Below are 23,666 nucleotides of genomic sequence, written 5' to 3' on the forward strand. Positions count from 1 at the left end.
CCAATAGCCAGGTGTCTGGACAGGGCAGATGCCAGAGTGTGTTGTGGACAAAGGTCAAGGTCAAAACCTGCAGTGTAAGCGGGGCTGCAGGAGAGTGGGGAGCGGGGAAGGACGGCTGCTCCAGGCTGTCCCCAGCACTGGGCAGAGTGTCTCCAAGGCTTCTCCTGGGGCAGCTCACGGAAGGCTGTTTTGTCATTTCCACAGCCACTGTCACCCCTCTCTTGTTCTTCTGGACTCATGTAGTACAGAAATGAGGAGCCCTTTCAGCCGGTGGGCTCAGCTTTTTTTCCATCGGCATGGAAACCCCACAAGGTAGCTCCTGCAGCCCTCACCTTTGGCGACTCCAAAGGAGCTCAGAGAAGGAGAGAGGGATAGGAAGGAAGAGGGAGGGGAGAGGAAGGAGAAAGAGAGAGAGAGGAGCAGGAGTTTGACAGAGCAACTGAGCACAGCTGGGAGGGCAGGAAAGGAGCGAGGAGACGCGGAGGATGTATGTGGGTGCGCGATACAGAATTTGGCCCCCGAGAGCAGTGGAAGAGACAGGAAAATGGGAAGTATGACGTGTGCTTGGACACCCCCACCCCCACCGGGGCCATCAAAGGCTTTTAAGCAGCAGAGTGACCTGGTCAAACCTGTGTTTTGGAGACACTCCATCTGGCTGCCGCATGGAGGATGAGGGAGGATGGATGACGGGAAAGGGAGACCCTGGGCCAGGAAGCTGTCCCCGGGAGAGGACCAGGAGAGAATAGCCAGGCCAAGGCAGGAGGGACAGCGGGGAGCTTCCGCACTGGGAGATCAGGTGAAGGAGGGGAGGAGGGGCAGGGCCGGGAGAGGATGCTGAGGGATGCCAGGGAGGGGGGAGGAGAACCGGGAGGGGGCGTTCCAAGGCGCCAAGGGAAGTGAAGCCGTGAAGAACGCAGCCAAGTGACCAGGGGCGCTGCCACATGGCTCGCCCACTGCAGTGTGGCTATGGAGCTGCGGAGGCTGTGAGTGGGCTTGTTGGAAGAATGGGCTGGAGACAGTGGAGGGTGGAGGCAAACGGAGACAGCAAGATGGGGCAGCTCCCTCGTGGGTCCGACTAAGAGGAGACGAGAGCACAGAGCCACACCAGGCGGGCCTGGAAGGAGCTTGTGAGACAGGTGTGTTCCGTGCTGTCTAGAGAACCTGCAGCCAGAGGGGCTGCCCAGAAGGTTCCCCAGGAGGCAGGCAGGGAGGATCCAGTCTCTGCCAGCAGGAAGCCTGGCCCGTCCACAGGGAGGCTAGGCAGGCACTGATGCAGGCAGGGGCAAGTTTGGTTTTGGAGTCAGGTTCAGGCTCCAAACCCAAGGCTCCTGGCCCACAATGCACAGGGCGGAGTGAAGACACACGGGCAGAAGTCACACAGCCCAGAAGAGACCAGGGAGTGGCAGTTCTGAAAGCCACATAACCTATTTCCAAGCTTCCAGACCTAGAGAGAGGGACAGGCTTTGGGGACAGGGCCTGGCATCTACCCTCCAGGAGACAGGATCTAGAACTCTGCATTATAAAGTCCCAGCCCAGCATCCAAGCTCACAGCACCCGTCTGGGTTAATCAAGGGGTCCCGGGGAGGCCACAGCAGTCTGTCTGACTTATTTAGGCCAAATCATGTCTTTCCCCTGCTTTTCTTTTCACACCCCAGGAAATCAGCCCTAGTGGAAGACGCTTGACTCATGTGTGGTCTGCTTCCGAGAAAATCAGAGTCACGAGCAAGGTGAAATGCAGCCTAGTTCCCATGGGTGCGTGCACGTGTGTGCCCCTGTGTACTCGCGTGCCGCTGTGTCTGTGTAGGTGCACGTCCGTGCACAGGCGAGAGGCTTACCTGAGCTCCGTGTGTGCTGTGTGTGAACTGGGTTTGGGGAGCCTGGGTATGTTAAGTCTTGGCTGGATATACCGGATATGAGCAGTGTTTGTGTGCAATGTGTGGGGTGTGTTTGTGAGTGTGGTGTTTGTGTGGGATATCCATATTGTGTATACATGTTTGTGATGTGTTTTGCACGTGTGGAGTATATTCGAGAGTTGGATTTGCATGTGTGATGACTGTGTGTCTTTTGACGGTGTCTGTGAAATGTGTGGAAATGTATGAGTTGTGGCCTTGTGCATCCTGTGTTGCCTCTGAGGGCACATATGAAGGGTGTGTGTGTGTGTGTGTGTGTGTATATGCTTTTGCAGGTGCATTCTGTCAGGGGGGCACATGTGGCTCCCATCAGCAAGTGGAGGAATGTCATGGGGGGTGGGGTGACAGCCCAGTGCAGCAGAAAGGACAGCCCCCACCTTGCCAGCTCCTGGCTGCATGACCTTGAGCTAGTTACTGCCCCTCTAGAGCCTCAGCTTCCCCCCACAGGACAGCACTTGAAGGACCCTAGGAGGACCCAGGGTCATGAGGAGGAAGACAGCGTGAGCAGGACAAGAAGGGGTCACAGTGGCCTGCACCTAAGAAGCCCCTGTCTCAGTGAGGGCTGGGTGTGCCCAGGCCTCTGCCCCTCATCTGCCCGGGGCGGGGGCGCCTCCCTCTGCCCCCTACCCCTGCAGAATGGGACTGCTGCACCCTCATGCTACTCACCCTCACTGCCTCCAAGGGGCAGGCACAGCTACATTTTAGGCAGGTCCCCTCCCCACATCCCCCAAGCACAGCAGGGGAAGCTTCAAAATCCCTTCACTTCCTCCCTGAATCAAACCAGTGCAAAGAAGACAGCTGCTGCCCGAAACTGCAGCCGCTGAGCTAGCCAGGGATCGCAGGATCACCGCAAGCTGTGCCACGGACCAATGAGCCACGGGCACAAGGAGCTCGCTCTTCAAACCACCCCAGTCATCCATCGCCCATCCCCGCCCCCACTTTACTGGGTTCAGAGAGGTGAGACCACCAGCCCAACGTTACACAGCAGTGAGCAGCGCAGTGAGGATGGGAAGCCAGGTGGGTCTCTGCCTGAAACCCGGGCTGTGCTCCCTCTACTCTGCCCTCTTCAGGCCCCGCCTCACCCACCTAAGACTTTAGATGATTTGCTCTTTTGTCTAATTAATGAGCTATTGGGTGACAATACAGTAGAGTGTTAAGTGGGTAGACACAATGGCCCCACTGCCTGGACTCATCCGTACTGGCTGTGCACACTTGAGTTCATTACCTAACCTCCCTGGGTTTCCTCATAGGTCATCTGCAAAATAAGTAGAATAATAACAGCAATAATAACATCATTATTAATAATATCTAGCTTATTGGGTGTAGTAAGGACTAACAACATGGACGCAGCATTGGAAAGCTACCTGGCCCAGCCTATTCCCTTCCCAACTTGAATGTACTCATGGTAAGAAAGATTAATAATCCCGTTAACCATAACTTTGCATTTCCCTTAGGTGGCTCCGTGAGGGAGGGGCTGTTGTCGCATCCATTTCACAGGTGAAGGCCGCACAGGCGTGACAGCCGGGGCCAGGGCTTGCACCGAGCCTCACCACAAACACGCCTGTCCCCGGACGGGCGCTTCTCCAAGGGTGTCCGCGTGGCAGCATCGGCACCATGGGACGTTTGCTAGAGGTGCACACTCCAGGCCGCCTCCGACCTACTGAACTGGCCCCCGGGGTGGGGCGCAGCTGCCTATTCTATCAAGCCCTCAGGGATTCGGACCCTGGCTAAAAGATGGAGAACCGGGCAAGTCCTCGGAAGAGGTTGCTGCCTGAACCCAGGAGTACACCCCATGGGGCCTAAGGAAGAGGGCGGGGTGGAAGTAGAGGAGGCAGACAGGATTCTCTGAAACTTCAGGAGGTGACTGTTACCTGTGGGGGTCACCTGGCACCTGAGAGCTGGTTTCCGGCTCTGACCACTCCAAGGAAGACAGGAGCCTACAGCCCACTGGGAGCTCAGCCCAGCGAGGAGCCTGCAATCCCGGTCTGAGGTTGGGAGGGGACCTCCAGGGAACTGCTGGAGGCAGCTCCGCCCCACGGGAGGGCTGCCTGGGCCCGGCCCCTCCCTCACAGGAGCAGGGCCCTGCCTGAGGACCCTGCGTGGGGCCCCTCTGCCCTGGGCCCCCTGAGCCCACAGTGCTGGGGTCTCCCTGACTCATCTCCCCCGCCAGGCCAAGCCTCCCGGGGCTAACTGGTCACTGGTCCTCCGTTTGCCAACAGGTCCCTTCAGTCGACCACAGAGTCACAGACCTTCACGTGAGGAGCATGACTTTTATGCCACTCGGCTCTCCACAGCGTCATCGTCTCCTCAAGGCACCCTGCAGTTGGCAGGACGCCTGTCTCCGTTTCACAGATGAGGAAATTGCAACAGCGAGGGGACAAGGACTGGCCCGGGGTTGCGCCTGTGCCAGCGCCCTGCGCCCACCAATGCTGGCTTCAGGGGCTCACAGGTTTGCCGCCGCCCCCCACTGGGCTTGGCTCTGTTGTTCTTGTTGGTACGCCGGAGACGATACTTGCGACCTCACGGACCATAACCGAAGCCCATACTGATAAGCCCTGGATCATCAAGAAAAGGGTTCACCAGGTTTAACTTTCAAATGATTAAAAAGGAAGAAAAAGTTGCACGGCTCAATGGGACAAGCCCTCAGGTTCCCAGCAGCCGAGGTGCTGCAGAACGCTGCGGTTTCACGGTCCGTGGCTCAGCACAGAGTCAAGCTGTGGCGACACTTCTGATCCTGCCCTGCCTGGTTCACCCAGTCTCGAATTCTCTCACCTAACTCTCCCTTGGGGCCTCTGGGAGCCTCCAGACCCGTCAGCCACAGTAGTCACTGATGCGGCTCTGAGCCAGGAGCCGCCGTGTGGCGGCCAAGGGGTACCTGGGGCCTCACCAGCAGCCGCTCCTCCTGCCGTGGTAACTCTAAGTGCCACAGTGAAGCGGTGACTTGGGTCCCCAGTGGGAACAGAAAACCAGCCAAGTCAGTCCCTGGCCATGTGTGAGAGCCTTAGATCCTGAGGATTTGGATGGGAGTGATTGCTGTGCCCTGCCCTGTCACCTGTATGACGCCGGCAAGTCACAGAATCCCTCTGCGCCTCGGCCCCTCTTCTGCAAAAGGGGATAGTCCTCCCCTGCTCGCATGGCTATGGGAAGGCGACAAGTAGAGTACCTGGCACAGGCCTGGTCCAGCAGCCCTAATTATTCCCATTAAACAGATCGGCTATTCCTCACATCAATAGACACATCACCCGACCTCTTATAATGTCCTGCTGTCCCTCCAGGGGGTGGCCCATAGCTAGTATGGTCTGGGCCCATTTGCCATAGGGAGAAAGGGAGGGTGGGCCGGGGAAGAACTGGGGAATCCAGGCCGGGCGCGGTGGCTCACGCCTGTAATCCTAGCACTCTGGGAGGCCGAGGCGGGTGGATTGCTCAAGGTCAGGAGTTCGAGACCAGCCTGAGCGAGACCCCGTCTCTACTAAAAATAGAAAGACATTATATGGACACCTAAAAATCTATATAGAAAAAAATTAGCCGGGCATAGTGGCGCATGCCTGTAGTCCCAGCTACTCGGGAGGCTGAGGCAGTAGGATCGCTTAAGCCGAGGAGTCTGAGGTTGCTGTGAGCTAAGCTGACGCCACGGCACTCACTCTAGCCTGGGCAACAAAGTGAGACTCTGTCTCAAAAAAAAAAAAAAAAAAAGAACTGGGGAATCCAGAGTTCTCCCCTAGAAGGCAGGGCCCTAACAGGGGGAACTCCCTGACTCTCAGGGGTCCATGTGGGTGCTGGGCAGGGGCAGGGAGCGAAGGCAGCCACATCTTTGCACTGAGATCTGGCCTGGGAGTCAGGAGACCTGGGTTCAATTCCTGGCTCCAAAGCTGTGTGACTTTGGCCAGTTACTTAACCTCTCTGAGCCTTAATTTCCTACTCAGTGATGGTGAATAAAGACACCTAATTGGAAGGCCGTCTATGACTGTCTTTACTCTGATTTGCCACATGAGATGAAGGTATGGCCCACAGTGGGTGTTCTGCAAAGAGCAGTGAAAAATAAATTGGGGGCCTGGGGTGTCATGGTCATTCCCACTCTGGTTCTACAGTTAGATGAGGACAACAAAGCTCAGAGAGGTTTATCAACTTGCCCAAGGTCACACAGGATGTGCACATCATTGCCTTTCTGGGCCACCAGCTCCTATGTAGGACTCTCAGGTTTCAACCTGGTCTGAAGCAAAACCCACCCAGGGAGCCCTGAGCCTGACTCCGGGCCTGAGAGGGTTTGTCATCTCAGATGGTAGCCCTGAGGACACATGGAAAGATGTCTCCTATGGCCACTGACAGATGCATGGGGGAATGGGCCATTTCCACACAAAGCTCCACTGTGAAGTTGATGAGCGGTCCAGTGGAACTCCCCATGTCTGGAGGTGTGTGAGCAGGAGCTAAACAATACTGGATGGAAAGCGGACCTCGGTGGCCTTTAAAAGAAAGCACCCTCCACATGGCTCCCAGGCCAATCCGACCCTGCTCAGTCCCCACACACCCCTCCTCTGCAAGCTCAGCCTCCTGCACTTGGCCTTCAAGACCTCTGGACATCAGTCATCCTCTGTGTTCTAATCTGCCTCCCATAGGGTCAGGGAGCTCCACAAGGGCCGGTGTTGGACATTTCTGTTCACCAGGGAAGGGAGGCCATGCTTACTGAGCAAGTATCATGGGCCAGGCCTCGTGACTAGGTACTTTACACACATTACGTGTGATCTTCATACATTGGGTGCTATTAATAGTCTCACTTTGCAGATTAGCAAACTGAGATCAGAACGATCAAGCAAAAAAGTCACATAACAGCAAGACTGCCATGACTGCTGAGGAAGTAAAGAGATGAAGGAAGGGGCGCTGAGTGTGGGGCGGTCCTGGCTTTTAGCCCCTGGTCCCCAGAGGCATCTGCAGCAGGTGGGCAGGCTTGGTTGCCCATCTGTCTCCAACTCTTGGGGAGCCCTATCCGGGCACTGAGTAAGGTGGAACCCCATCAACTAACTAACCACAACCACAACCTCTAGGGGTGTGTGGGACATGGGCCACTCGCCCCCAGCCCACCCCACTCCAGCCCCGCCCCTGCTCCTGCTTGGTGGCAGCTCCGGGAAGGAAGAGGCAGCACTCAGCCAGCCTGGGCCTGGATGGCAGGGAGCAGGTGGGACATGCAAGTCCAGGAGCTGTCTGAATCTCCTTCAGCCATTCTCTGCTCAGCTCACACTGCAGCGTGGCTGCAATGCACTTTCCTGGACACTCCCCTGGGTCTTTGGCCCCCTACCAAAGACCTGGTAAAGGAAGCCTCCAGGCTACAGCAGAAGTATCCACCAATCCCCACAACTAGGCAGTGGTAAGTTACCTAACACCCACTGGGTGCAGGCCTCAGCCTCGATCCACTGTACTTAGTTCTGGCACTGACCCCAGGAAGTGCCTAATATCTTTCCCACTTTATAGACAGAAACACTAAGGTTCTATTTGACCAAATAGAGTACGAGAGCCCAGAGAGGATCAACTAGGACTCCCATGGGCATAGATCTGAGGCCTCAGATGGATGAGAAGGAAGGGGAATTTCAGATACCTTTCCCAGGCCCTGCTGAGTGGTCCCTTACCTGCACTTCCTACCTACCTCCTCATTGCAACTCAGGCCTCCTCCTTAGGGAAGCCTTCCCTGATTCTCTCCTCTGAGGCTAGGTCGGGGCCCTGAGCTACCTGCCATCACGGCTTCTCCTCTCTGGGTTAACCCCATGTGTCCAGGTCTGTCTGCACAGTGGACTGGATGGGAGGAAGAAAAGGCAGCAGCTATATAGGCTTCAGGGAATCCAGCTTCTAAGTCTAGCTTTACCCTGACTTGCCACAAGGCCTTGGGTGGTCACTTTCATGCCTGTAAAATGGAGCAACCTGCCCCACCCTCAAGGCTGGTGACCACCAGGGGAGAGAAACATTGAGGAAGAGGGAGCCTCTACCCTCGGAACCAGAGCCTGGAGGACAGCCATGACCCCCCTCCCTCAGGCACCCCCATCCTGGAGTGCATACCCGGCAGGGCAGAGCACCTGTGATGTGGTAGGGCCAGGCATCTAGAAGACAGAGCTTCAGGGAAGATCTGCTTCAACCCCTGATGTAATAGACAATACTGCCTCCCCGTTTGTGCACAGTACTTAAAAAATTGGGGCAATATGATGCCCAAACTGGCCTTGACTCAACTTTTTGAACAGATAGGGCTCAAATCCCTGACTCTTATAAGCTGTGTGACTTTGGATACGTCACTTAACCTTTCCCAGCCTCAGTTTCCTCAACTATAAACAGGGACCTTACTAGTCTCAAACAATTGGTTTTTATTTATATTCACTGTTGCCACCCCTAGCCTCAGTTTCTCCATCTGAAAACTGGAGACTTTGACGGTGCTGTTTCACAGGCTGTTAGGGGTCCTGGAGATGATGGAGGAGGACGGGTCTGGACACTAGAGCACACTCCAGAGAGGGGAAGTGACCTGCCTGGACCCAACAGAGGGGACGGCCGTGGTGCGGGGAACCCCCTCCGTGGCCACCCCAGGGCCAGAGAAGGGTCATTTCCTTCCGCATTCAGCCCCGCCGGCACCTCTCCTGTTTGCCCCAGCGTAAGTGCGGCGGCGCCGGCAGCTGGGAAATCGGGGCCAGGCCGGATTTCCTCTGCGGACCTACGGCTCCTAGAGACACCCGCCTCTGGGGACCCCGCGGGCCGCCTACCGCACGTGCGGCTGCCACCGCCGGGCCTCGCCCCCACTGCGCTTCCTTTGCGACCCCTCTCCCTGCCGGCCCTTCATCCCGCCCCCTTCGCCCCTGCCCTTCCCTGCCGAGGTTCCAGCGTGAAGAAGATGCTTCACCCGCGACCCCCGGTTCCGGATAAACCGAGTCACGCGTGGCGGGCTCTAGGACCCCGCGGCGTCGCCGAAGGGGGGCGTGGTGGGCGGGTGGGCGGGAGAGGTGTTTAAATCGGAGCCCGAGCCCGGCCGGCTCCCGCGGGGCAGTGGAACGCCCGTGCGCCTCCTCGGGCCGCGACCCGGGGTCTGGCGGGGGCGGGCGCGCGGGGCAGGGCTGCGCAAAATGTGCCGAGGCTGCCCGGGACAGGAGCTGCGGCCGCGCTGACCAGGTAGGAGCCGCCCGCGGGCGAGGCCGGCCGGACCCTGGGGAGCCCACCGTCCCGCGCCCTCGGGAGCAGGGGCGCCGAGCCGGCCGGGACTGGTCTGTAGGGACGCCTCCCATCGCTCCCGTCCCACCGCCCCACTTCGCGCCTGGACACGGGGCTCATCCTCCCTCGGCCCCTGAGACATTTTCCGAGGCTCCTGTCTCCGCGGATCTTTCCCGCGAAGGGGTGAGGCTGGCGTTCCCATTTGACAGCTGGGAAAACAATGGCATGCAGACCGGGACTTGCCCAGGGACACACACACAGCTAGTCCAGGGCAGACCGGGATTTGAATTCAGGTTTCCTACAACCCTCCGATCCCGGCCCAGCGTGGGGCTGCCCGTCCCACCGCTCTAGACAGCCTGCCTGTCTCTCGCGGTGGGGGTGGGGGGCACCCACCGCTCTGCAAGGGGCTCTGAAGCCAGCCTTCTTCATGGGTGGCAAGATGTGAGGGACCCCCACCCCCACCCCGAGCTGCCTGAAATTCCGCCATCACAGCCACATTCCTTTGGGTTAAGGTCTAATTCCCCCGTGGGATGCACATGTCTCCAGAACGGGGCTTGCCCTTAGTGATTCACTGCTCAGCGGGAACGTCCGCAGCAGCTCTCCCAGGACCCCGCTCTGCCAGTAAGTCAGATGGGGGCTGAGAGGAGGGAGAGGGAGGACCCCAGAGCCCAGCTGTGAACCGGTCTGCTCTGCTCCAGTGCCTGGGTGTGAGGGGTCGCTGGCCGAGGTGAGGGAGGGGGATCTTGGCCTGGCGTGGTGGAAACATTTGCTTTGGAGGCAGATGGACTAGATTCTGATCCTGGCTCTGCTATTTGCTGCCTGTGTGACTTTGGGTAAGTCACCTCTCTGAGCCTCCTTTTCTTCATGGGCAATAGGGGGCAGTCAGCTTAGCATGTGCCGAGAAAACACAGCACGTAGACCTGGATAAATCCCAGCTCCAGGACACTTAGGAGCTGGGTAACTCTGGGGGTAAGTCACCTCACCTTTCAGAGCCTCCGTTTTCTTATCTGTAAAATCGGGATTAAACAGGAATTGCCTCAATGGGTGGTTGGGAGAATTAAATGAGATGATATGGGTGAAGTGCTTAGAAGAATGTCTAACATCCTTAAACAGTTGGGATGGGCTTATTTTGATAGGTGTGATTGGCCCCCACCCCTATCTCTCTCTCTCTCTCTCTCTCTCTCTCTCTCTGTCTCTCACACACACACACTCTTTCAGAGTCCTGAGATGTCTGCTGCCTCCTCTTGCCTAGGCCACTGGTCTGCGGGTCTGGGGCCTCCCCCCTCAGGACACCTCATCTGGGATGCTCAGCCCTGTAGGTCACTGTCCCAGCTGGGAAGGACAATAAGTATCCAGGGCATCTCCACAGCCATTCTCTGATCATTACAATGGCTGGGGGTGGCCAGTGGCAGAATGGGAACCAGGCTGCTTGTCTTACTGGTGGGACACTGAGGCACTGAGAGGTTAAGGGAGCCCCAGGGAGCAGGGTTAGTGAGTGGTGGAATTTGCATTTGAGACTGGGCCCAAGTGGCCCCAGTCCTCCCCTTTGGCAAAGTCCTCCCTTTGGGGAAAGAGTCACCCATACATGCTACATACTGTGTCTTGGGCACCAGTGAGGAGTACCCATGGCTGAGGGGCCCCTTCCCTCCCGTCAGATTCCAGGGCAGAGTTCCCACGTGCTGCAGGATGGTCCTTCCTGGATGTGCACGTGGCCTCGGGGGTAGGGTGGGATTTGGTGGAAGAAGAGGAAATAAGGGCCCCTTTGGCGTCTCTGCCTTCAGGCTCAGAACTGAACCAGGACCCTTCCTTGTCCTCAACTTGCACACGCCACTCAGTCCACTGCAGCAAGTTTCTGCCCCCACTTCCCACTTGTTCACTAGATCTTTAGTGAGCACCTACTCAGTAGGCTGCTGTTCCCACAGAATAAGAAATAGAAGGTCCAGGCGTGGTGGCTCACGCCTGCGATCCTAGCACTCTGGGAGGCCAAGGTGGGAGGATCGCTTGAGCTCAGGAGTTCGAGACCAGCCTGAGCAAGAGCGAGACCCCGTCTCTACTAAAAATAGAAAAATTAGCCAGGCATGGTGGCGCATGCCTGTAGTCCCAGCTACTCGGGAGGCTGAGACAAGAGGATTGCCTGAGCCCAGGAGTTTGAGGTTGCTGTGAGCTAGGCTGACGCCACGGCACTCTAGCCCAGGTGACAGAGTGAGACTCTGTCTAAAACAAAAAAAAAAAAGAATAAGAAATAGAAGATCAGGAAATGATAAATGTGAAGAAAACAATAAAACATGTGAGGAGCGGGAAGAGCATTCCAGCATTCCAGGCAGAGGGAACAGCAGGGACAAAGGGCCTGAGGCAGGAATGAACTTGCTATGTTTGAGGAACAGTGAGAAAGCTGGAATTTGGTGAGGGAAGGGAAAATGCTCGATGGTGTTAGAGAGGAGATTGTGTAAAGCTTGGAGTTTATCAAAGATTTTCAAACAGTACAGATTCATGACCTGATATATAATTTTAAAATTTCACTCTGGCTGCTATGTATAGGACAGATTATAAGGGGTCAGGGTGGAAGCAAGGAAGCAAACGACTGGGTGGCCGTTGCTGTGGTCAAGGCCCAGGATTGGGGTGGCGGCTCAGTCTGTGGCAGTGATGGTGGAGGGAGGTGGGCGCATCTGGGGTCTGTGTTTTGGGGAAAACTGTCGGAACCCGCTGAAGGGGGAAGGAATGTGGCAGGGAGGTGAGGGGGAAGTCAAGGAGAACTGCTCTCGCCAGTGCCACCATGTCACCAAGACTCCTAGTGTCAATTCTCTGTGCCCCCCCGGCCTGTCATGTGCTATAAGATGGGTCTCAGAGGACAATGAGCCCCCTCTGCTCTAGGGGCACCCCTGTAGGAGGGGGTGGGGTAAACCAACCATGAGTGCTTGGCGCTGTACTCTGGGAGAAGCTTGGGGGCTCCGGGAGGACAGGAGGACATAGCCCAGACTTGGGGAACCAAAGAAGGCTTCTTAGAGGAGGTGACATCTAAGCTGAGACCTGAAAGATGAGGAGGTAATGAGCAGGAGAGGAGAGGAGAGGATGTGAAGGTTTGGAGCAGGGAACAGGAGGAAATATGAGGTCCCCAGAACTCAGGGTGCAGGAGGGGCCAGTGAGACAGGAGGTCGGGGAGGAGAGCTGGCCGGGCTCACACTGCCCAGTGCCCTCGAAGGCCCCCTGGAAGGGTTTTCACTCGATTCTCAGTAGGCTAGCTTTCAAATGGGTAATGACGTTCTGTTTTTCAAGGAGCAAAACCAAATTTCCTGTGAACGTGCAACCTGTGATCCAGGTGAGAGCGGAGCGGTGGTGGGGACAGGCTCGTGCCCCTGAGGGGAACCAGGGAATAGGGGTTAACAGGTACCGCTGTGGTCCTTGAAAGGACCTCAGAGCTATCACCTTCATTTAAAATTCATTGCAGTCAAAGACACGGCCCTCAGAAGCCCTGTAAATGCCTTTTCTCCTAAAGCATCCTTCAGAGTCACAACTCAACACGTGTTTACTGAGCGCTCACTGTGGGAGAGCATGCGGTGTAGAGGTTAAGGACACAGACCCAGGGGCCAGACTTGCCTGGGCCTGCCACTTGTTAGCTGTGTGACCTTGAGCATATTACTTAACCTCTCTGAGACTCAACTTTCCCTTCTGTAAAATGGGAACAGTGATAATGGAACCAAACCAGGGAATTATTGTGAGGATTAAATGAGTTAATACTTGTAAATGTTGAGAAGAGTGCCTAGTGTATAATGAGGGCTCTGTAAGTGGCATTTTCATAGAATATATCTCATTTGGTCCTCAACAAAACTTGGTGTGGCTGTCATTAACCTCAGATGAGGAAACTGAGGCTCAGAGAGGTGAAGTGGCTTGTACAAAGTCACACAGTAGTAAGCAGAGGAGGCCGGGAGGGAACAGTCAGATGTGGGGGGCTCTGAGGCCAGTGCTCTTGGAGGGCTTTATGTGCCCTAGCCTATGTCCATATTATGGTCATTTCTGTGCATGTTTTTGTGTCCCTGTTCCCAGCACAGAGCCAAACATGAGGAGGCCTTTAGTAGATATGAACGAATGAACGAGTGAATGACATTGATGGCTGGATTTGTATGGCCCTTGCACCTGGCTCCTGTCCTCAGTGAGGGAGTGAGTGGACCCCCAGACGCACTGGGATTCAGCCTGCTGAGGGCCTGTGTGGTCCCCTGACCCGCCCCCAGGCTGTTCATGGAGTGTGGCTTCAGTGAAAGTGCGGGCCTGGCGGCCTGCTCCCGGGGAAGTCCGCAGAACAGCGCCGGGGCAGGGCAGCCTCCTGTGCGGCTTCCTGTCAGGGCCCCGGCCCAGCCCGTGAACAATGGCAAGGGCTCCAGAATCAAAAGAAAAGGGCAAAATAAAAGTGGGGGGGGAGGGGCAGAGAATGAGGAATTCCACGTGGGGCGGGAGGAGCTGGGATGGGAGGACCCGCTTGTGGCCTGGGTGGGAATGGAGCCAGGGACGCACCTGCCTCTGTCCCACCCACCCCCAGGCCCTGGGAGTGGCCCAGGGCAGCCCCTAGGGTCCCTCTGCCTCCTGCACAGCCCCTCCAGGCTGTCTTCCATCAGGTGAGGGCATTTGAAAACCGTATCTGACCCAGTCACCCACTGCTTTAAAACTCTTGCTTCCCCTGGGGGACGGTCCATCTCCTTGGCCTGGTGTCGGAGGCCCTCTGGGATAGGCTACAGCCCCATTTCCCACCCTGCTCCCTTCCCTGTTCATGGCACCTTTATTCCAGCGCCAGCTGTGGGCTGGGGCTCCCCGAGGGCAGGCCCAGACAGAGTGCGGGCAGGGGGCTGGCAGTGGGAAGGAGCCAGTGGTCTCACAGTGTTCCCCTTTCCTCCTCGCCCTACGCAGAGCCATGTGCCACCAGATCCTGCTGCTCCTGGCCGTGCTGACCCTAGGCCTGGCTGCCTCCCAACACCGAGACAAGGTGCCCTGTAAGACGGTAAGATGCCCAGGCAGGGTAGGGGCCACCCCCACCTCCCCACCCTAGGGTGTCCTACTGCCCCAGCCCCAGAAGCCAGAGTTAGAAGAGTCAAGAGAGGAAAGGGGATATATTTTGCATTTAATGAGCACCTACTAGAATGTTTAAATACCCTGTTTACCCAAACATCCTGCCAGGCAAGCTCCATTATTCCCATATTACAAAGCCAGTAACTGAGGTTTTGGAGGGGTCAGGTGACTTGTTCAGGGTCATTCAGCTAGGAACAGTGAAGCCAATACTGGACTCTATTCCTCCAAGCTATCCCCACAGGGCAGTAGCCCAGCTGGGTGATCTAGAATATGTATACGTGTAGGGGATTGGGGATGGGCCAGCTGGGAGGGACTACTCTGTGCTGGTCTCTCCTGGGGACAAATTCCCTTCCCTAACTGGGCTCCTTGATCTGGGACTATCTGCTGGCATGCCTGTCACTTATTACTGTGTAGGTCAAATGCTGCGTCCTCCAGGAAGCCTCCCCTGACCCTCCCAGACTGACCTAGTCTGGTTGCTCCCTCCTCTGGGCTCCTGTAGTCCCCAAGCTTCCCTCTATCTCAATACTGAGCACACCAAACACATGGTTGGTGAAAGGGCTCAAGCCAGTCTCACCTGCCAGACCAAGATCTTCTCTAGGGAAAGGGCTAGATTTTATTTGCTTTTTGTTCCTTTTTTCTGCCCCAAGACAGGGAAACTAGCCCTTCAGTTTCTGTGACCCAGTGAGGTACAGGAAAAAGAGACCACCTAGGTCCATTGGTGAGGCTGGGCAGTCACTGAGACCAAGGCCGGAGCCTGGCAGGGGAAAGGACAGGTCCTCTAGCAGCCCCACTTGGACCTGGGACTCAGCTTGTGACACAGAACGGGTGGCTGCTTCAGGAGGCCGAAAGTGCTGGCAGCCACCTGCCAGTGGGTGCAAATGCTGGCTGTCGCCACCACTCTCAGAGCCCCGAGATTCCCAGAACCAGGATAATGGGCAGAGAAGGCTTCAGACGTCACCAAATACAGATGCACAATCTACCCTGGGGAGACTGAGGCTCAGAGGTGAAGGGCCTTGGCCGCCGACAGGCACAGGGGAAGCAAGGCGAGCTTTGGATGCTGGGGAAATGAGATGATAGACAGGAAAGCACTTTCTGAACCAGCATGGAGGACAGTACACTCAGGAGCTGGAGAGAAGACCTGTGACCCACCAGGGGCCCACAGATAGGAGGTGACAGAGCCAGGATTCGAGCCCAGCTCTCCATTATGCTGTCCACCGCCTGGCGCCTCTCCTACCCCATTTCCCTCCCACGTGTGGGTGGTAAAATGGAGCTGGATGGCAAGTCCTCTTTCCTCCCACAAAGGAAGCTGGGCAGTGGCATCCTGAAATCCCAGAGACAGTGGATGGAAGCTCTAAACTCAGGGGCAAGGGCCGATTCCTCTGAGATCCCTCCCGCTGCAAATCAGGCAGTGCTGGGGACTCTGAGGCGTGGGGGCCCTAGAAATGGAGTGCTGAGCACCGCCCTGGCCTCGGGCTCCTTCCTGGACAGGACAGGAGAGCCGGCCGTCCCGGTGCAACCCTGCCCACCAGCAGCTGCCTGGCCTCTAGAGCAGGGGTCCTGGGCACCTGGGTAGAAAGCAAGTCTTGGGCTCTGGGCTTGGCCAGCTTCATGTCCTGGTTCAACTCTCAGGGGTGGTGCCCCAGGAGGCTTTGCAGATCCAGAGGTGGTATGCCTCTGGGTTTGCGCGTGGGGTAGCATATGAAGCACCACACAGCGCCCCCCACGCCATAAAGGCTCCTTAAATGGTGCCTGGTGTTATGTGTACTGAGGGTATCAGTTTTGCTTTGCTGAGGGTATCCGCCCGGGGGCTTGGCCAGCTGAGGGCCCAATGGTCAGAACTTGGCTTGCACCAATAGGAAAAGGGGTAGTTTTGAGCCCCCAGCTATCTGATTTGGGGCTGCCCACCCAAATAAGCCTCAGTTTCCTTAGGGGGTACAATAGGAATGGGGCCACAATGCCTAGAGGATTAAATGAGGGGTCTCTGCACTCTTAAGTCTGACATGGAGCCAGTGTCCCCAACAGTGGTGGTCATGGTATTCATGTCGTTGTTGCTTCTTTAAGTCAGAAATGCCCAGGGTGCTGGTAGTGAAGAGGAGGCTATGCTTAGCAGCCCCAGCAGGCAGGGAGGCTGGGAGGGAGGAAGGGGCAAGGACTGGCAGGGCAGCCAGGGCGGGTTTCCGGTTTCCATGGGTGCCCAGCTGCAAGGGTGTCCTTGGGTCTGGACCTTGAGGACCCTGCCTCCCCTGGAGGTTATAGGGACGGTCACTGTGCTGCCTTGAGTAGGAAGAGTCACACAGGTGTCTGCAACTGGGCAGCTGTTCCTCACCCCACTCGCCTCGGGGCTCTCGAGAGGAAGCACAGAGCTGAGCCAGGCCAGGAACATCCAGGCTCGTGTTTCTTCTCTGCCAGCTCAGCCACTGGCTCACTGTGACCTCGTGCAAGTCACTGCCATTTTCAGGCCTCGGTCTCCCCATCTGGGAAGTGGGTGGGCTGCACTCTGTTTGCTCTCACAGTCTTTGGCTCTAATCCGAATATGTGGATCATCTCTTCTTTCCTCTCGAGAGGGGATTGATTCAATGCCTCAGGCCTTGGCTAAACCGATGATGTCTGTGAATCTCATTCATTAGAAAAAATTACTGAGCACCTTCTGTGGGTCAGGTCCAAGGCATCCACGTCCCCCAGCACAGTCTCTGTTTGCTCTGAGCTCACCGTCCAGCAGGTCCCCACACAGTCACAATTCAGGGCGGCAGAGCTATGAGAGAGGGAGCACAGCCAGGGAGCCCAGAGGATCTGGTCAGGGTGGCACAACCAGCACAGAGAGGAGGCCCGGCGAGGGGTGTGGGAGGCCGTGATGGGCCGTGGTCAGGTGTGGTCACTGCATGTGGGCTGGACTGGGATGGGCTGGGAGGTGAGGGGACAGGTTGACAGGGGCCACAGCCTTGAACACCCCTGCTGAGGCTCCTGGATTTTGCCGGGGAGGGTTTAAGCAGAGGTGCGGCACAGAGCAGAGCTTCTGACAGTTGCTAGGCATTCGCTGGATGGATGGGGCGGAAGGGTCAGTGGAGACCCAGAGGCTGGGGGCAGGAGGAGCCTGAGCTGGGTGGCTGAGGAAGTCAGACCCTTTGTTGGGAAAGGCTGAGGTTCCTGGGGCGTTGGAAGAGATGAAGGGAGACCTGCATTTGCACAAAAAGGATTCTGGCCCCGGAAGGCGCATTCTATGGAAAGACAAGAGTGAGGCTTTTGGTTGTTAAAAGACCTGGGTTCAAATCCCAGCCCTGCTCCTCCCCAGCTCGGTTTCTGTCAGTAGGGTGACCACACCAGACAGGTGGGCTACTGTGAGGACCAATGAGACCACGGGCCTGACAGTGTTAGACAAAATGTAAAATGCCACGTGGGTGCTGGGGAAGGATGAGTTACTTTCTGGATTAGAAACCAGAGTGGTAATGTGACTTGATGGAGGTCACACAGCACAAGAACAGTCCTGTCACCAAAGACCGTGGGTTTCGCCCTGGCCGTCTTTCCCCCTGCCCCCTCCCCTGCCTCCAGGGGCCCAATGCTGGACCCGCCATGGGAAGCAAGCTCCCGCCTACGGGTGCAGGCAACAGCAGCAGAAAGGAGGCCACGTCTGGGAGCATGCCAAGGAAGGCGGGCTCCGGGGCCCAGGCTGTGCCCGTGGAATGAGAGATTGAACGAGATCTGGGCCTAAAGACCAAGATGAAAAGTGATGACAGGAGCAGAAATTATAGTTTTCCCTCTTTTGGAAACATTCTCCCAAAGTGGATTCCCATCTAACACTGGAAATGTAACTATCTGTGCCCATAGCAGGGACCCAAGATGTGGAACCAGGAGCCCGGGGACTGAGCTTGGGTGATACATGGCTCAGTTTCCTGTGAAATGGGATAATAGTCAGCACAGGATTTCTCTTCATTAGTGCGTGGATCTGTCTATCCTCTCTCAAATGTCTATCCATCGAACCTTCGCTGAGTCCCTTCCTGGTGCCCAGCACCGTGCTGGGTGCCAGAGACGGGGCAGGGAGTGGAATGGGCCATCCAGACAGGGTGATTAGGCTGCAGTGGAGGAAGTAGAGCATTCTGGGAATCCAGAGGAGGAGGCTGCCCACACCTGGCTGGGGGCTAGTAATCCTTCCCAGAGAAGGGCGTCTGTTTCCATCCCCTTCTGCACCCATTCATGCCAGCTGCTCTCCTCCCCACTCCTGCAGGTGGACAAGGAAGTCTCCTGCCAGGGCCTGGGCCTGCTCCAGGTCCCCTCGGCACTTCCACTGGACACTGAGGCCCTCGATCTATCTGGAAACCAGCTGCAGAGTATCCTGGCCTCACCCCTGGGCTTCTACACAGCACTTCGTCACCTGGACCTGAGCACCAACGAGATCAGCTTCCTGCAGCCGGGCGTCTTCCAGGCTCTGCCCCACCTGGAGCACCTCAGCCTGGCCCACAACCGCCTGGCGGTGGGCACTGCACTGAGTGCCGGCGGTCTCGGTCCCCTGCCGCACGTGACCTCCCTGGACCTGTCCGGGAACAGCCTGTACAGCGGCCTGGTGGAGCGGCTGCTGGGGGAGGCGCCCGGCCTGCGCAGCCTGTCGCTGGCAGAGAACAGCCTGACACGCCTCAGCCGCCACACGTTCCGAGGCATGCCCGCCCTGGAGCGGCTCGACCTGCACAGCAACGTGCTGATGGACATCGAGGATGGCGCTTTCGAGGCCCTGCCCCGCCTGGCCCACCTCAATCTCTCCAGGAATTCCCTCACCTGCATCTCCGACTTCAGCCTCCAGCAGCTGCGGGTGCTGGACCTGAGCTGCAACAGCATTGAGGCCTTTCAGACGGCCCCCGAGCCCCAGGCTGAGTACCAGCTCGCCTGGCTGGACCTGCGCGAGAACAAACTGCTCCATTTCCCCGACCTGGCCGCGCTTCCGAGACTCATCTACCTGAACGTGTCCAACAACCTCATCCGTCTTCCTGCAGGGCCGCCCCAGGGCAGCGAGGGCATCCACGCGCCCTCCGAGGGCTGGTCAGCCTTGCCCCTCTCAAACCCCAGCTGGAACGCCAGCGCCCACCCCCTCTCCCAGCTCTTGAATCTGGATTTGAGCTACAATGAGATCGAGCTCGTCCCCGACGGCTTTCTTGAGCACCTGACCTCCCTGCGCTTCTTGAACCTCAGCCGAAACTGCTTGCGGGCCTTTGAGGCCCGGCGCTCGGGCTCCCTGCCCTGCCTGGTGCTCCTGGACTTAAGCCACAATGCGCTGGAGGCGCTGGAACTGAGCGCCAGAGCCCTGGGGTCCCTGCGGACACTGCTCCTCCAGGACAATGCCCTGCGGAACCTGCCCCCGTACACCTTTGCCAGCCTGAGCAGTTTGCAGAGGCTCAACCTGCAGGGGAACCGGGTCAGCCCCTGTGGGGGGCCGGGGGATCCTGGCCCCTCAGGCTGTGTGGCCTTCTCTGGCATCTCCTCCCTCCGCATCCTGAACCTGGTGGACAATGAGATGGAGGTTCTCAGGGCAGGGGCCTTCCTCCGCACGCCACTCACCGAGCTGGACCTCTCTGCCAACCCGGGGCTGGATGTGGCCACAGGGGCCTTGGCAGGCCTGGAGGCCTCCTTGGAGGTCCTGGCGCTGCAGGGCAATGGGCTGGTGGTCCTGCAGGTGGACCTGCCCTGCTTCAGCTGCCTCAAGCGGCTCAATCTCGCCCAAAACCGCCTCAGCCACCTGCCTGCCTGGACACAGGCTGTGTCGCTGGAGGTGCTGGACCTGCGGAACAACAGCTTCAGCCTCCTGCCAGGCAGCGCCATGGGCGGCCTGGAGACCAGCCTCCGGCGCCTCTACCTGCAGGGGAACCCACTGAGCTGCTGCGGCAATGGCTGGCTGGCGGCCCAGCTGCACCAGGGCCGTGTGGACGTGGACGCCACCCAGGACCTGGTCTGTCACCTTGGCTCCCAGGAGAAGGTGTCCTTGAGCCACGTGCGTCCTGAGGACTGTGAGAAAGGGGGGCTCAAGAACATCAACCTTGTCATCATCCTCACCTTCACACTGGTCTCCGCCGTCCTGCTCACCATGCTGGCCACCTGTTGCTGCATCCGCCGGCAGAAGTTCAACCAACAGTACAAAGCCTGAAGAGGCTGGGGACACTTCCAGGTCAGTGAGGGAGCCAGAGGCACAGAGAAGGGTGAGGACGGACCCAAGGTCACACAGCGAGCCAGGGTGCAAGAACCCGGCCATCTAAATCCCAGCCTGGGGCTCCTTTCTCTGCACCCTGCTGCATCAGCAGGTGACCCACTTCCCAGGCCGCCCGTGGGGTCCAGCCGTGGAAGTCGGAAGTTGGGTAGTTTCAGGGGTGGCAGAAAACAATGTTGACCCATCGGATCAACAAATCTTTGCTGAGCATCTGTTTTGTGCCACACCATGCCCTGGACACTGGGGACGCTGGTAAACGAGACACATTCCTGACCTCAAGAACCTCCCAGTCTGGTAGGAGAGGTTGTCGCTGGGCCGTGCCGTGGCCACACGGTGTGGCCAGGCCTCAGGGCGTGGAAGCCCAGGGCTCCAGAGCTCTGCAGCCCCCGAGGGTCGGCACGGAGAGTCCTGCCCGGCCACGCCAGGGCAAGGGAGGGCCAAGCCCAGGAGGATTTGTCTGAGACGTTTCCAAGCAGACTATTTGTCACATCTTCTGATAATGACTTTCAGGCTCTCTGAAAACGAAGAACTTGTGACCGGAAGAGAGAGCTGGAGCCATATGAGTGTGTCTTGGATCCAGTGCCGTTCGGAGAGCTGTGGCAGCTCCAGCAGGGGCTGGTTAAGAGTTTGTCACCCTGGGCTCCAGCCCAGCACTGGGCCATTCCGTTTCCTGCTCTGACAGACTCTTTCCCCACCTGACACTCTCATGTTGCTCTCCCTGACCCGATTCTGCCCTAAACTCCTCCTCCAGCCCCCTTCTCTCCCCATTCCAGCCCCACCCTGGCTACTGAGCCAGCGTTAGAACTTAGATACCGGTTCTGTTTTGCACCCGGCTTGGCAGCTTCGATCCAAATCCAAGCCTTGTGTCTGCCTCTATATGACAACTCTTGGAGGTTGGTATTTTATCCCCGTTTTACAAAAGAGGAAACTAAGGCTCCAAAAGTCTCCCTCTGGGGCCCCACAGCTGAGATTCAGATCCATATCCTTCTGTCCCTAGGGGCTGCAGGCTGTTAGGTGGACAGGAAGTGGCCCACGTGGCCCGAACGGGGCCTGGGAGTGTCCTGTGCTGTGCACACCCACTCTCTCCTCTCTCCCGGGTAGGCAGAGAAGACAGGAAGCTGCAGGCCCTCCCCCTCCCTCTCCGCCTCAGTTTCCCTCATTCCCCCCTTTGCACACTGGAGTGGGTTCTCCTGATTCTCTTCCTGCTCTTGCATCCCTCATTCCCTCTCGTCTATGGAATAGAGCCTGGAGTTGGAGACCCTCGAGTCCAACCTCCCCATTATACAGAGAGGGGGACTGAGGCTTAGGAAGAGAATGGGACTTGCTCAGAATTGCACAAGTCGGTGGCAGAGCCACTGAAACAAGAAGAGTCAGACCTTATTTGGGGGCCGGGTGGGCCGAGTGGTGTCCTCTCTTGGCTGTCACGTCACAAGATGATGCTGGCTCCAAACTTTCTTTCTGTTCCTCATTACGAAGGGATTTCTTTTTCCTCTGAAAAAGAAACAGGTGGAAAGGCCCACCAGATAACTCCCTGTCCCTCATACCATGCAGTCAGGAGCTGTCTGGGAAGAAAGGAAGCCCTGGGACCAGCCTGAGACCCTGTGTCACTGTCTTCATCGTCTTACCTGTGCTCGGCCCACGGTCTGGCTCAGGGCCCTTGGTCATGTGTCAGAAACTGAAAGTGCCGTACTCTCTCCACCCATTTCACAGATATGAAAACCGAGGCCCAAAGGCTTTAAGGGAGAGTCAATGGGCAGAGCCAGGGCTAGGCCATGGTGGTGCACTGGCAGCAGATGGACCCAGTCCTGGCTGGGATCAGACCACAGATGCTACTGCACACAACACCAAGGTGTCGGCCCCCACGCCTGACTTTGAAAACACTACATGGTGCTGCTGTCACTCCCACAAGCCGGGCCACAGCCCAGGCCTCGGGACCAGCTCTTTGTATAACCCACCTGAATGTATTAAAAATAATTTTGGAGAAACAGTGTGGTCCGCCAGCCTCCTCTTTGCTGAGGGCAACCAGCATCATTGTGTCCACTTGAACCCTGCCCTCTCCACTTCCACTGTGGTCTTTCGACCCTCCTGGCAAATCCCTGGGGACACAGAGGCTCTGGGTCATCGCCACCCTGGATCTCGGGGCCTCAGCCACCAGCACGACTCTCGCCACACTGCTGTCCTTGACGCTCTGTAGACAACCTGCTCCCCACCCTACGCTGAGAGGACGGTGACTACGGTTGGCTTCCGTCCTCCTGCAGCCACACGCCCTCCTTTCTCTGTGCTCGGCCCTCTCTGCCCCACTCCATGGGGTCCTCAGCCCCTTCCTCTCTCACTCATTCTTGCTCTCCTCTGTCCGCAGCCTCTCCCTCTGCTCGCATCTTCCTCTCAGACGTCAGCTGGACACAAGTCTTGCCCATCTTAAAAATGGTAAAAAGACCCTTAAACCACGTTCCCCTTCTCCTACTCTTCACAGGTGGCTTTTTGGTAAAGTGGTTTCCCTCCCCGCCCGCCATTCACAACCTGCCCGGCAGCCCCTCCCGGCCCCACCCCACAATGCCCTGCTCAGGGCTCCCTGCTGTTCTTTGCCAAACTCAGCGCACTTTCCAGACCTCATCTGCCCGAAGCAAGCCACTCCCCCACGCACCCCTACTGCGCCCCCCTCAGGATGCTTTCCCTGCAGCTGTGACCTCACACATAAAGCTGGCTCCTCCCTCTTGGTCCACTCCTGTTTGGGCTCCTCTGTGCTTGCCTTCCTTGGGCCATCTCTAATGGTGATCGCCAGAACTCCATCCCAGGCCCTCTTCCCTGGGAAACGCCATGGGCCTCAGAGCTGTAGCCACCCCATGGCTCTGATGACAGGGCCTGCGTCCCTGTCTCCAGCCCCACCCTCCTGAGCATCCAGCCCTGCTACCCAGAGGACTCCCCTGCTAAGGGCGAAAGTTCCCCCCAGGGTTGGAGAATTTAGTTAGCGATGGAAGTTGACTAGCGATGGAAGTTAGCTGCAGATGGAAGTTGACCCTAGGGGTACGGGGCCTGGGAAAGGGGACAGGAGCTGCCTCTCCTGGGTGGGGGTGGTGAAGAAGTGAGCACAGAGAGGAGGTGAGGGTGGGGCAGAGCCTGGCAGGCAAGGAGTGGTCCTGCGGCCCTGGCACCTGCTGTTTTGTTTTTTGTTTTGTTGCAGCCCCAGGCCTTGTCCCCTAGTGGCCCACTCCTCTTCTCAGCGGCCTCACACCCAGACCTCAGGTGCCAGCCCTCCCTTCCCAGCTGCTTCTCCCCCAAGCTCCCCCGCCCCCAGGCGCCCTGGACCCCTCCCCTCAGGCCAGCGGCCCCTGGCCGTGCTGCAG

The 23,666-nt window shown here is 57.6% G+C and overlaps 1 protein-coding gene across 2 annotated transcripts; it reads left to right on the forward strand.

The window, feature by feature from the left end:
• The first annotated feature begins 8,915 nt into the window (after positions 1–8,915).
• Positions 8,916–22,309, forward strand: LRRC32 (leucine rich repeat containing 32). 2 transcript variants are annotated; one of them, XM_069469224.1, is made up of 4 exons: positions 8,916–9,044; positions 13,980–14,070; positions 18,358–20,283; positions 21,829–22,309. In XM_069469224.1, exons 2-3 carry the CDS (start codon positions 13,984–13,986, stop codon positions 20,260–20,262), a joined length of 1,992 nt encoding a protein of 663 aa, XP_069325325.1. In that variant the 5' UTR covers positions 8,916–9,044; positions 13,980–13,983; the 3' UTR covers positions 20,263–20,283; positions 21,829–22,309. The 2 variants fall into 2 exon arrangements, with proteins under 2 accessions (XP_069325325.1, XP_069325326.1); XM_069469225.1 differs by lacking the exon at positions 8,916–9,044 and adding an exon at positions 9,735–9,916.
• The last annotated feature ends 1,357 nt before the right edge of the window (positions 22,310–23,666 follow it).

This window comes from Eulemur rufifrons, chromosome 6 (assembly GCF_041146395.1).
Source record: "Eulemur rufifrons isolate Redbay chromosome 6, OSU_ERuf_1, whole genome shotgun sequence".
Taxonomy (NCBI): domain Eukaryota; kingdom Metazoa; phylum Chordata; class Mammalia; order Primates; family Lemuridae; genus Eulemur; species Eulemur rufifrons.